Consider the following 13,330-nt stretch of genomic DNA (forward strand, 5'->3'; position numbering starts at 1 on the left):
AACCCAATGGTATGTAGGAAAAAAAGTGATGCATTCAATAAATCAACAGTAATAACGTTATCCATTTACGTTATATAATACCTTTTTTATAGTGAAACTTGTACGAAGAACTTAAATATGTACTGATGAATGATGCCTCTGTAATATTCGTCGACGTTATCATGATTAAAGCCTACAAAGTATACAATATAAGAAACCAAATATATTCGTAATTTTCATTAATTATCTTGCATATTCATTTAAATCCTCTTCATATTCCATAAATAAATATTCCTTCTAAATACATAAAAAACGGTGTCGGTCATGTATAGGGATTGTGAGGAGAACAGGCGTGGGTTTCTGAGCATTTTCAGCTTCAAGAACAGGAAACTTAAAACTGATAAAGTTCTTGAAATATATGTTTTTTGGGATGCTGATTCAGAAGATCGAATAAAAATTAAAAAAATTCAAATTCGTAGCATGTTTTAGGAGATACTATTGGAGTTATTTGAATATTTGAGCATGAGTCCAAAGTCTCTCTAGCAATTTTCTGTCTTATATCAAAATTTGAACTCTTAACTTTCTCTGCGCAAAAAATTGAAAGCCTAGACGTGTCTAAAAGGGTTCTTTTGCCGAATAATGAAGGCAAGGTTTTTTGGGACGTGCGTATTTAAACTACAGAAACTTTGTAAAAGACATAAAAAAATAAAACTGTTTTTTTTTTCTTGAATTTGAAATCCAAATTAGAAATCTGCATAAAAAGTTGCCACAGAAAACTTTTTTCAGGGAAAAATATTAAAAAAAAAAAAGAAGATTTCCAGATTTAACACCATGCTCGCAAAGTAAGATAATTAATCTGAGCGTGCGTCGTATTTACCAGGATTAGCGCCGAGAGACTACCCGCTGGGGTCAGAACATAATTAGTGACGTTTTTCACAAGAAGAAAAACTTTCCCATTTTACTAAAGATCAATAGTTGAGCTTTTCATGGAAAGGGAATGATACAAAACAGTACCACCACCACCACCAACACCCAATTTTAATTTTTTAAATACAAATTCTGAATCAGCGCCCAAAAAAACATAGAATAACAAGTTTTCATAGAAATGCACCATGTTAGAAATTCCCGTGATAGTCATATAGTAAATACTAAATATAAATAAGGAAAAGATTTAAAATCTATTAGATCCAATATTCAAAGCTGTATTTAAATCCACTTTTTCAATATTCAGGTAAAGTTCGAGTCCTCATACTCTGGTTATATGAGAAAATAAGTTATGTCAGAATCCACCTGTAGTCTCGTCTAAGGTGGGAAAAATATTAAACTTTGAATGTGTACTCGCGAATAATGCCATGCATCGTTTTGTACATTTTTTCTTAAGAATTGAAAATTGAAAATTGATAAAAAAGAAAGGATAAAAATGAAAAGTATTGTTAAGAAAATAAGAGATATTCCAGTTAAACATCAATTTTATTTGCAAACGAATCTCCAGAGAAATTTTACAAATTTTATTTTATTTACTAATCCAATATTCCATTACAAGTTAATTTTTTGGCATCTGAAAATCAAACGAAACTGTAATATTCACAAATATCCTTTTTTTGCAAATATTTTTTTTTTGATTTTGAATAAATTTAGGAAACGTTTTTCTCATCTATATTTTTTTGATATGGCAGTCACTTTTTGATTTATAACTCAATTTTTATCTAGTCTCTTTGAGCTCCATAAAACAATTTTTGTGTTTTGTGTATAAAATTAGCTCTCCTTAGCCTAACCAGCTTCAAATGAGGCATCCATCCAAAGCTTCAAGCTCTTAGGCTTATCGGTGTTGGCACCCATAAAGCACATACACACTCTATATTATATACATATATAGATTAGTTTTTCAAGATATAAAAATCATTTCATTTGAAAAGCTTTAGTTAACAAAAACTTAAGTGCAATAATTTAAAAAAATATTAGATTATGTATATGGGAAGCTTTGTATTTATTAGTTTGATTGGTTTTGGTTTTTATGTGTTTAGAAGGTAATTATTTAACTCACGGCATTACCTCGCTAACACAAAGTTACCCTATATATTTTGTTGTCAGCTGTCGATTCCTCTTGTCACTTGCTACGTCATGGCTATTTCATAATTTATTCTTTTTGATAAATAAGTGAAGTAATAAGTTATTCTATAGTTATGCTCCGTTTCCAAAAGAACAGGAATACAATTTCTTGTTGATTCCTCGTCGTTTAAAATATATATATTGACCAATTTAGTATTTCTATGAAGAAAGTTTGGCTATCCCCCAAATCTCTAATGTATAACTTCACTTTTAATAAAAATAATTTTGCAGTATTATAGTACAGTATCGAATAAAATACTATGTAGATTCTAATAATATGTAGTTCATTATAAAAATGATAGTTTGCAAGTATAAAAGAGATAAATTGCAGTTGGTATGATTGACTTATTTAAATAACTACCAGATGATTTTAGTCATTTTGTTCTATTTCTTTTTGGACGAAAGGTTGCGTGATACACAAAGATGAGCTGTTTGGTCAAATAAATTACAATTTTGAGAGATTAAAGAAGGAAAACAGTTGGTAGATTTTCCTTATTTTCTTTCTTCTTTTTTCCTTCATTATTTATTAATATTTTTTCCATAACATGTCCTCTCATAAAGATAGTTGCCGCTTACCTTAGTAATATTGAAAATAATAAATTTTATTAGTCAAATGCCTTATTGCCCCTCCACCTAGATTGCATTTAATTGGATCTCCATTTATCCATTTTCCATTGGAGTTCAAAATTCTCCATTTGGATATCTTATCAACACGCCTTCTGATCCTCTCTTCATGTTCTGTTCAAGGGATCTCGTCTCTGTGTAAAATCCCTAAAAAGACAGTATATTCCACTAAAAGCCATGATTTTCACAGTTGTAAGTTAAGTTGTATCTGGATTAACGAACAACGAAGAACAACTGCTTGAATGATTTCAAAGGGGGGACTTAGCTTCAAATGGTGTGCAAGGTGTTTGTTTAAAGTCCCTTTCTTTGTGTAAACACATGAGTATGCTCCATGGATTCGAACATGTAGATGTGGAATTTATTTAAGATAATTTTAAGTATTTTTAGTGTATTTGAAGTATGATAGGATGAAGACGGACTTTATTTCTAATTAGCTTTTGATTACTCATTGTATGACATAGTATATTAGGGACTTTAAGGGAATAAATTTAGGATATCTTAATGTTAATAAATCTATAATATAGAAATATGAAGGTTATTTTTATGAGTTTCAAGAATTAAACAAAGTATTCCTGAATTTGAAAATTTCGACTACTTTTTAAAGTAACTGTTCTAGTGTAATTTAAAGTATAGAAGATTGTCATTTCTATTGTAGAATCACGTGATATTCTATCCTCCAAAACCGTAACTTAAATCAATTTTAATATGTTTCACTCCTGCTTTTTACACGCACTCGCTCAATATCCATCCCTAGTGATACAATAAAGGTAACGAAGTGAACTATAATGTTAAATGATGCTTTTATACAAACGTAAAATTACTGCTGGGCTCTCTGCTCGGCCGTCTCGGGACTCGCTCACCATTCTCCAGGTGGACGTCAAGGTGCATGATAGACAGGTACCACTTGTGTATTAGGATGCCAAAAATCCTCCAGACGGCTTCGCTGGTGCTGACATACCCACCCGTCAAGTAGGTGGTAATTTCATCAAGTCGCAGATCTGGCTTTTGCTGCTGACTCTGTCTCTTCAGAGTGAAAACAACCTTGTCATTGCCCTTGTTGATGTACTTGAGGACGTACTTTATAGACTTTACTAACTTGTACCATTCGATATTATTGCAGCAGTTGAAAATTCTTATGAACAGCCTGTTGTAGGGCATTACCCACATGTTGGCAATCTTCTGTTGGATAGTCCCTTTCTTCAGGGTCATAGTGTTGCTACCAAAACATAGGGCCCTCACCAGTGAAGGACAACAGTAAGATGGTGAGCTAACCAAGATCTTGGAGGTTGCCAGAGCAATCACATTTTAGGGTGTCCTTCAGGTGTGAGTATGTGTCCATTCTGAGCATCTTCTGGTGGAACCAAATGTAGTTGAGACACCCTTGCTCGATCTTTGAGTATTTACCCACCAAGAATTGGTTGAAGAACTAGCGGAACTTGAGTAGGTAGTTGGTATTGGGTGGCAATCCTCACCATTATGCAGAACGCGTAAAAATATTTTGCTGAGATGTTTTTGCCGTTTTTGTATTTTACGTCCATATTGTAGGCGTTTGCCCGTCCCAAACATGGGGCAGGTACAGAAGGTCGTCATAACCCCAGTGAGTCTCTGAGATGTGCGTGAGTTTCATGTTCCATTTCTTCAGGACGATGTCCCACTTGGCAAACTCCTGGCCAAACATCAAGACAACCACCTCGTCGCAGGTGTGGAGGGAGGGGGGCGTTTTAGCGCTGCATTTGCTTATCCTGCGTTTTCTGGTCGTTGCAAGTCTCTTTGTGCTGCGAAAGACGGTTTTTATATTTGGGTACAACATAAGCGCCCTACTCGACCCCTGCAAAAATCATCGAGACCCCCATCTTAGCCTGACCAGTTTCAAAAGGGGGATCCATGCCAAATTTCAGCCTTCTAGGTTCATCGGTGTGTGCACGCATAAAGGACATACAGACACACACAAAATAATTAATATTTTATATGACCTTCATTATAATATTGATTAGTAATAATCCATTAAAAGCGTACCTATAAATTTGTATTTCTATATGATAGCAAAAAAATTCTTCTTATAAATAATAAAATGGCAATATATATATTATAAACGACGAGGGATGAAAGAATTGTATTCCTGTTTCTTTGGAAACGGAACATAAGTATAGAATAACTTATTTTATTTATCAAAAATAATACATTATGAAATAGCCATGACGTATGAAGCGAGAGGAGGGAATCGACAACAAACCACAAAATACATAGGTTATTTTTGTGTTAGCTAGGTAATGTCGTTAAATATGAATCTAAATATCTTGGAGAAAGGGAGGTCAAAGCCACTAAAACCAGATGATAATATCATGCATGGACAACTTCTTGGAGGGAGACAACTAAAAATAAATAAATAAGTGGAAGAAGCGAGTACAGATCATTTTACTCCACTACTCTACTTACCCCTGTTTCCCCTACTTTTGTAATCTACTGATTTGGAGATTTGAGAAAAAAAATAAATGACAACATTTGAAACTCAATACCTTTTATTATTCTATTGTTTTATACATATTTTAATAAGACTATTCAATTAGACAAGTTTTTTATAATTCTACAGAATTGCTACTCTTAGTATTTTCTCTCACTGTGACATCATCGTCTGAGGTATATGACGCATCCGCTTCCTCTTCCATTATGGAATCATTATCTTCTTCAGCCTCTCTTGATGAGCTTTTTTCGTTAAATATGACAGGAACTAATTTTTGCGTACTTAATCTCAGATTATCTCCATCAGAGTTATTTGTATTCAGATTAGTTTGCACGCTCCCTTCTTCTGAATTATGTTCCTTGCTGATTTGATCATCGTCCTCATCCATATTTTCGCTAGTTGACAAAATATTTTGGCTTAATTGATCATCTTTTGTCAATTCACTAATATCAACTTCATTTGAAGACCTTTCTTCAAAACTAAGATCCTTGTCCCCATCTTGTGCATCATTTTCCGACTCTTCCTGAAGCGAATCTCCATAACCATTGGCATTCTGTTCTTCATTCTCAAATTTATTTTCACTTGCCGATAATTTATCGGAGTTAGTCAGAGAAGGGTGTGGTTTTCCTTCTTGAATAGGATTATCTATATCACTTCTTGGAGTTGCCACAGGTTGATCGTTATAGGTCAAATCATCTTTCTCACTTCTTGAATTCCCTTCAACTGAGGTAGGGGTTTCTCCAGAGAAACGTTCATTAAATTCATCCTCGTGTGTCGATGTTGAGGCTGGATTTTCATTAGTATTGGATATCTCATTATCCTTAGGAGGGTTATTGAAGCTATTCTGAATATTTTCTTCATTTTTGAACTCTTCTTCTTGGCCATTCTCGACAACATCATCATCAGAGGACTTTCTTGTATGAGTTCCATGGTCATTGTTGGGCAAATCAGAGCTATCATGATGATGCACTTCTTTTATTGTGTCATTCACTCCTTTAGATACATCTACCTCTTGGCCTTGATCCTGATTTTGGCGACTATTACTTGTATAGCCATTTCCTTCTTCATTTTTCCTATTGAAAAAAATAGAAAGGATACAAAAATAAGATTTCATATTTAAGTAAGTATATACATACCATATACTAAAAGCAAATTTCCAAATTTAGTATGATTTAATTATACATTCCCATTGCAACCGAAATTATAAGAAACAATGAGGTTGAAATCGAGTTTTTTTCTGATAGTTTCAACTCTTCACTAAAGAGATTCTAATGTCTTAGAGTCTCTTTTATTTTAATAGGACTGAGCAATATGAACAAAATTTTGATATTTATATTAGGTATATCAATATGATAGTCAAATAATGAATAAAAACTCATTTAGACTAATTTATCACGCCTAAACCTTCAACAAAAAATATACAGTCCAAAATCAGTTTGTAATAGTAAAACAATTCATTCCAACTATATAATTATTAATTACTATTCAATATTTGTTCCAGCTTAACTGGAACTAATTCAATCCAACGTTTAGGACTATAGAGAATTTTATCTCTATGAACAAAGAACATTAATAAGGGGAAAAATATGAAGAAAAATATACAACTGACAACAAAGGGAAATTCCTAAAAAATATTGAATTATTATTCAAAAATTCTAAGGAATGGTCCGCAGCCTAACAACTGCTAATTTGAACTAAACGAAACAACATTCATAACACTGATTATGAGAAATGAAGCAGGAACATCTATAGCTGACAACACAAAACAATGTTATTATTTTTGTTTATGAGGTGTTAACGTTGTGTGGTTATTATTATTATTTTTAGGAATTGTTATTGGATATAATTTGAAGGACTTTCTATATTTTAATTTAATGAAATGCTATGGGACCTTTATAACTCTTCTCCTAAAATGCTTCAAATTATCAGAGTGACCACGTTAATTTTCGATTTTTTCGGAGAGGACCTCAGACAACTCTCCAGGATCAGGTAGGAAAACCTCCGTGTCCGTTAACCTCCTGAAGTTGCCTTTCAAGAAAAAGCTAAATTTCTCCATTGCTGACATGGCCAAAAAGATGAACAAGTCCTCATCAGCTGTGCATAGGGCTCTAAAAAAGCAGTAGGAAAGTCTCTGCGGCGTATTCCACGACCTCTGTTGAGAGAACAACAGATAAAAGTACGTGTGGAGCGTGCCAAATAGATCTTGAACCACCTCAAGGGAACCTGTGGACTCATTGAAATCTTTTCTGATGAGAAGTCCTTTACTGTTGACCCTGTTTTCAAAGGGCAAAATGATCGAGTAGTGACATATGGGAATGTAGTAGAGGAACATCAATGATGTTAGGCCTGGTTGAATCCATCCGGAAGGCACCATAATTCCGTGTGGTTCCCTTTAGGGTACTTGCTGAGTTCTGGATATCAAATTTATCAATTCCATCGTTGGCAATTCTCGCCAAGTGTGTTCCAACAAGATGGGGCACCGACCCATACCGCAAAGAAAACCTAATAGTGGCTCCAGAAATCTGGTACAATCAGATATCTGTAGCCATTGGATTCTATAGACCTGGAATCATCGTGTAGTATTTTTATGAGAGTAACATAAGAGCAGTGATTGTTTGAAAAAAAGAAAAAAAAAAGATTCAAGGTAATTTGTTTTTCCATTCCTTCGAAAGGGGAAATAAGGAAAAACAAGCTAAGCTGCATGCGTGATTATTCCATTTTTCTAGAATTTCATGGTGTGGTATAGGGATATAGAGTCATACTGATGTCCAAAAGTAGATACTATCTTAAACTTTAACGGGTATAAGTGATTGTGACTTCTACTTACTTCTTTTGATTACTATGTTGGCCATATTTTTCTGTAATGTAAGACAAAAAGTTATCTCCATCAGTTTCAATAGGATGTCCTTTGTCATTGCAATGTCCACAGTCGCAATATGATTTCTCTTTTGATCTACCTTTACAGGGCTCTTTTCCCACCTAATATATAAAAAACATTGACACTTATAGCCCAAGAAATAATAACGCGTTTGCTCACGAGTTTGGGGTCAAAACATTCCCTTTTCCTTATTCTTTTACCTTTTCCACAAGTCACCGGACATTCTGACCAAGGTTCCCACTCTGTCCAACCCAATTCTACACAATTAGCCTGACATTTTCTAGTATCTTCTGATTTTCCATGACATTTGCTCTCCTTTTTGGTTGGTATGCAGTCCCTCGATCGTTTTTTAATGTATTCGCCTCCACAAATTCCCTTACAATAACTCCATTGCGACCACTGGCTCCATACTGCCGATCCAATTGCTTCTGGGCATTTTGGAACTTGAGAACAATCCAAATCGACACTTTTCTCTTGAGTGGCACCTTTCGTTTCACATTCCTTTCCATTGTACTTTGCTCGTTTCTTAACAAATCGTATCTTTTTGGCAGGATAATTTTTTGAATTTGGAGGCAGGGAATCCCCATGGTAACAAGATAGACATTCTCCCATAAAATTCCAAGGACTCCAATCACAATCGACTATCAGAGTTATAAGAAATACAATGTTTTAATATACATAAGAACTACTAAACAATAATTGATTGGACCCACTAGGACAATAAGGTATGCATTTCTTTGATTTTTGCATCTCACAATGAGGACAGTTTTCTGACTCTAAATAGGCCCCTTTATCACAATTGGAGCCTCCATAATTGGCTTGCACAGCAACGTGACGCCTTCTTTCTCGATATCCATAGCCAATAGGACCACAAGTTACTGAACATTTGGTCCAATGACCCCAGTTTGACCAAATACAATGAACTTCAAAGAATAGCTATTCGAATAATGAAATCAATGACTGATATCCTTACTTGGACACGGTTCTAATTTTGGACACTTTCCAGTTTGTTTTTTGTCTCCATAGCAGTCTTTTCCTCCATGACTCGGGATTGGCTTTGCACAATATCTCCGGCGAATCCGTTTTCCTTTTTTCCCGCAAAGAATATTACAATCTTCCCAGTTTAGCCAGTCTGTCCATCCCCCATCAATAGTACATTTCTGCGGAAAGCATCTTTCATCAATGAAATGTGATCCTCCAAGACAATGCATTCTTGTTCCTAGTTGTCTTTTGCTATATAGATCTATACAATTTCTCGTTCTTCTTTTCACACCGTAGCCACAACTTGAACTACATTTAGACCACAAAGACCATTTGGCCCAAATTGCGACTAAAAAATAATTCTTAATCAGTTTAAAAAAGAAGAATAAATTAATAATATAAATATCGGGGCATTCCATGTGCTACAAATCTACAACTCATGTCTCAGAATTTGATCATTTTTGTCGTGTATCTTAAATTTACAATGAAAACAAGATTACTAAAGTTTCAGGTATGAGGAGTAAACATGTTTTATTGACACCAGAATTTGTGAAATGGTTTTTTCGCTTCAAAATTTGTGCTGTTGTTTCTTCGTCCCCTCTTTTTCCACTTTCAAAATTTTGAGACCAGTTTGTCCTTTGACTGTGAGTAACATACGAACAGAATCAGTGAATGACTCTTAACATTTTCCCGATTATTGAATTATATTTGTATTATTTACGAAGAAAATGTAACTTATTAGTCATGAGACATTATAATTTTAAATGGATATTTAACGAAATATAATGTTAAACGAATAAATAAAGAAAGATACAAATATAATTCAATAATCAAGCAAATTTTGAGCTCATGTACTGTAAAAAACTTACAAAAAGGGTCATACATCAGAAAATTAGCATACAATTTGAAAATTTAATCTATTAAAGACATATTGATATCAAAATTTTATAAATATTGATTCAATATTGAAGATCCCATATTATCATCACCTGGACAAGGGAGTTGTCTTGGACACGGCTCAATCTGAAAGTATTTGTTATAATCCTCAGGACAGCTTCTTCCTTTATATAGTCCTTCATCACATGTCCTAGTTCTTCTCCTTTCTCCCAACCCACAAGTAGTTGAGCAAGGACTCCAAGATCTCCATTCACTTAAAATAGCATCTTCTATAGGTGTATACATATAAATATATCAATCTGTTAATTTGAATAACATACTGGCCTCACCTGCACAAGGAAGTTCATTGCACGTCTCAATTCGTTCTCTAAAAGCTCTTAGTTGCTTACCATAGCAAGAATGTTTATGTTTGTTATCCTTACAATGTCGTTTGGACTTTCTATACCCACTGTTACACGACTTGGAACATTTACTCCATTCCCCCCAAGCTCCCCAAGACGCAGGTGCGTTTTTGACACAGCAAAATCGGACCTTGTAGTCACTACAATTTTGCTTGGTATAATGGTTATTTACATTAGAACAGAGGAGGCCATAGCTAAGAAGATAGTAAAAGGAAATAATAGACTTGACATTGAATAGAGAGCAATATTTGTTTAATCAATACTCCTAGGTCATTAACAAAGGAGCCTTCATTACTGGACTATGTTACATTCAATACTCCACAAAACTAAATTATAAAGCAACTTATTGACCTTGAATTCCTTTTCAGTTCTCAAATCTTGATGACTTAATTGAAAGCTAAATATATATATTGTATGCATATATACGTTACTGATTATTACGTTGGAGTAACTTTCGTCAATTTCTCTCCTGTTTCATAGAATGGAATGTCGTCCTTACGTCTACGTGCATCAATAAACATTGAGTTAAATATAGGAGGTCCACAAACATGTTTTTTATATCCAGTTTTTGACAAGGACGCTCTGTCTTCTTGCTCATGCTCCTTAGGATAGCTGTTTGAAAGAAAAGGCCTCCACTCACAGTCGTCAAAAATGGTTTTTACTTTGGGAGTTACAACTTTGAAAGGTTTTGAGTGATTATGGTACCCGTGTTGGATAGTCTCCCCAAAAAGGTTTCGACAGCAATGTCTTTATAAAGACAAAGGCTTTTCTAGTTTACAAAAATACTCCAAATAAATCTACTAATTCTTACCTAACCTTGTAATCCCTACATTTGACATCATCATACGGCCAAAAATATGGAGGTTCTGGCTTTTTCGTTTGTCTTATGTTCTTACAAATTATTTGTTCTCCATTATAAGAGTGAGAACTACTTCCTACTAAATCAATAACTTGATCAGATGGAACATTTCCTCCTTCCACAGTCCGAATATCCATATTTCCTTGTATGTTCTGAACGCTACACATTCTGGTTGATCCCGTTTTTGTAAATGTTTGAGTATAAAGGATATTTGTACGAGCCTGTTCTACGTCTCCCACTCCACAAGGATAATCGATATCAAACCATTCTGTATTAATACAACCTGGGGAAAAAATCATTATGCAATACAATCTGAACCTAAAGACCAAATGATACCTACTCCCCCTTGAAAAGAATCCCTCACATTCCCCAATCCCGATCCATCCAGAAATTGTATGATGGCTGAGATTAGAGAGTAGACTACATATATTTTCATAGGTTGTTGAATGATTATCATTAACCCAGCAAACTTTGGTGTTACAGTACTCATCCTCTCTACACGTATGACAGCTGGTTTCTTTTTCTTTCCAAGGATTCTTCCATCCAAGACCATCAACTACAATATAAATTGACTTTAATAAAAATGATGTAAATATGTTTTTGAATGCCCTACTTGCATCTGCACAATCGCCTTTTTGAATCTGAAAAATTCTTCTTATATGATCTTGATTACTTATCTCAAGATGATGGATAAAGTCACAGAGAGACTTGAAACGCCAAGGGATTCCGTCAAGTAGAACACAAATGGGATAGCCACATCCCTCACTTTGACCCTTTTGTCTTTCATACTTCCATCTCTTTACCATCTCGTCTAGAGGTCTCAGTTTTTCTTTAAAATATCATTTGCATGAGTTTATATTATCAGAAACTTCACATAGAGCAGGGCTTCTCAAACTGTGGAGCATCTCCAGGAGTGCTAATGATTTCGCACAAGACCTCAATCAATGTAAAAAATAAAACACTGTCTCCAGAGTACCCTCCTAAAACCGGTCCTTTTGTTCTTTCAGAATATATATATATCCATATAAAATTTGAATCTCATGTCTCCTTCAAACCCAACTCTGGAGGAGGTATTTCAAAAATATCGTAAATCAAAGTAATGATAGACAATTATTGTAATACATCATTAAAAAGCTATCAGTTACCTTAACAAAACTTATGTTATGTATTTTTTTTTTTTTACTTTTATTATTAAAAAAAAAAATAGTTTTTTATTTTAAAATTTTCAAGGTATCTGGGCTCCGATTTTTAAAATTTTTTAACCTCTTAAAGGTAGAATTCTTATAATTAAAATAACAATAGAAACTGTAGAGTGGAAGACTCATAGAATTAAGAATAATGGTGTGACTAAGGCCCCCAAAATGATGAAAAATAGCATTGCCCATGTACCAAAGATGCTACCTGAGAGAGGTGCAGTTCCAAAAGTTTGAGAAGCACTGACCTAGAGAAATAATTATGCATATATGTAAATACTTGAATCATAATGAAAAATTCTTTCCTCATCTCCAGGCTGAGTTTCGAGATCATAAACACCCTGAGTATCATCTAAATATATAATGGATAAAAATAGTGAATAAACAAACGTGTGACTCCTAATGCTACTTTTTTTCACCTCCATATGCCGGAGGTGCCTTCTCTCCAGCACTCCAACGGTCGTGTTCTTCCTCTTGTACATCTTTTGGACCTTCAGTAATTGTTTTCCCATTATGAGAATGATGGGCATGGGAAGCATGATGGGGAGAGTGGTGCTTATTTTGTGAATGAGCTTGATGCTCCTGTTCTCTTTTCTGAGAAAACGTATCTTCTTCATCTCCTACTAAGTCGTGTGAAAATGCTCCTTCTTCTTCGGAGGGTCGACGATGGTGATGCCCGTTCCCACTATGATGAACAGCTAGCTGCGCTGGAATTTCATTTACAAATATTTCGTTCATTTCTACAGAGGAACTGCATATTTATTATTTTACATAGATTGAGAGGGATGGACTCAAATACCACTTAATCCAGATCCTAGACCATATAGGATCATTAATGACACTAATAATGAGATCTTATCCATCAAGATTCCCCAAATTGTTTTTTATTTGATTTAAATTAGTCTTCTCTTGCTCTAACACCATTCATGCTCAGAGATCATTTTCTTA

At 34.4% G+C, this 13,330-nt stretch overlaps 1 protein-coding gene across 2 annotated transcripts; it reads right to left on the bottom strand.

Moving 5' to 3' along the window:
* Positions 1 to 5,213: 5,213 nt before the first annotated feature.
* LOC121128824 (uncharacterized) lies at positions 5,214 to 13,322 on the bottom strand. Of its 2 annotated transcripts, none has more exons than XM_040724435.2 (14): positions 13,182 to 13,322; positions 12,802 to 13,133; positions 12,663 to 12,734; positions 11,803 to 12,018; positions 11,530 to 11,745; positions 11,142 to 11,472; positions 10,772 to 11,077; positions 10,259 to 10,524; positions 10,022 to 10,198; positions 9,025 to 9,381; positions 8,765 to 8,974; positions 8,211 to 8,692; positions 8,001 to 8,152; positions 5,214 to 6,246 (listed from the first exon to the last, which is right to left on the bottom strand). In XM_040724435.2, exons 2-14 carry the CDS (start codon positions 13,118 to 13,120, stop codon positions 5,289 to 5,291), a joined length of 4,062 nt encoding a protein of 1,353 aa, XP_040580369.1. In that variant the 5' UTR covers positions 13,121 to 13,133; positions 13,182 to 13,322; the 3' UTR covers positions 5,214 to 5,288. The 2 variants fall into 2 exon arrangements, with proteins under 2 accessions (XP_040580369.1, XP_040580365.1); XM_040724431.1 differs by having other exon boundaries at positions 12,802 to 13,122; positions 13,182 to 13,321.
* Between the last annotated feature and the right edge of the window lie 8 nt (positions 13,323 to 13,330).

Source organism: Lepeophtheirus salmonis, chromosome 1 (assembly GCF_016086655.4).
Source record: "Lepeophtheirus salmonis chromosome 1, UVic_Lsal_1.4, whole genome shotgun sequence".
Lineage (NCBI taxonomy): Eukaryota > Metazoa > Arthropoda > Copepoda > Siphonostomatoida > Caligidae > Lepeophtheirus > Lepeophtheirus salmonis.

Bases quoted from the DNA above. Each gene is read 5' to 3' on its own strand.
- LOC121128824 (XM_040724431.1), bottom strand. From the start codon at position 13,245: ATGGATAAGATCTCATTATTAGTGTCATTAATGATCCTATATGGTCTA. The intron at 12,019-12,662 runs GTATTTACATAT...GATATTTTAAAG, and splicing joins AATTTTTCATTATGATTCAA to AAAAACTGAGACCTCTAGAC. The intron at 11,078-11,141 runs GTAAGAATTAGT...GTCTTTATAAAG, and splicing joins TGTAGGGATTACAAGGTTAG to ACATTGCTGTCGAAACCTTT.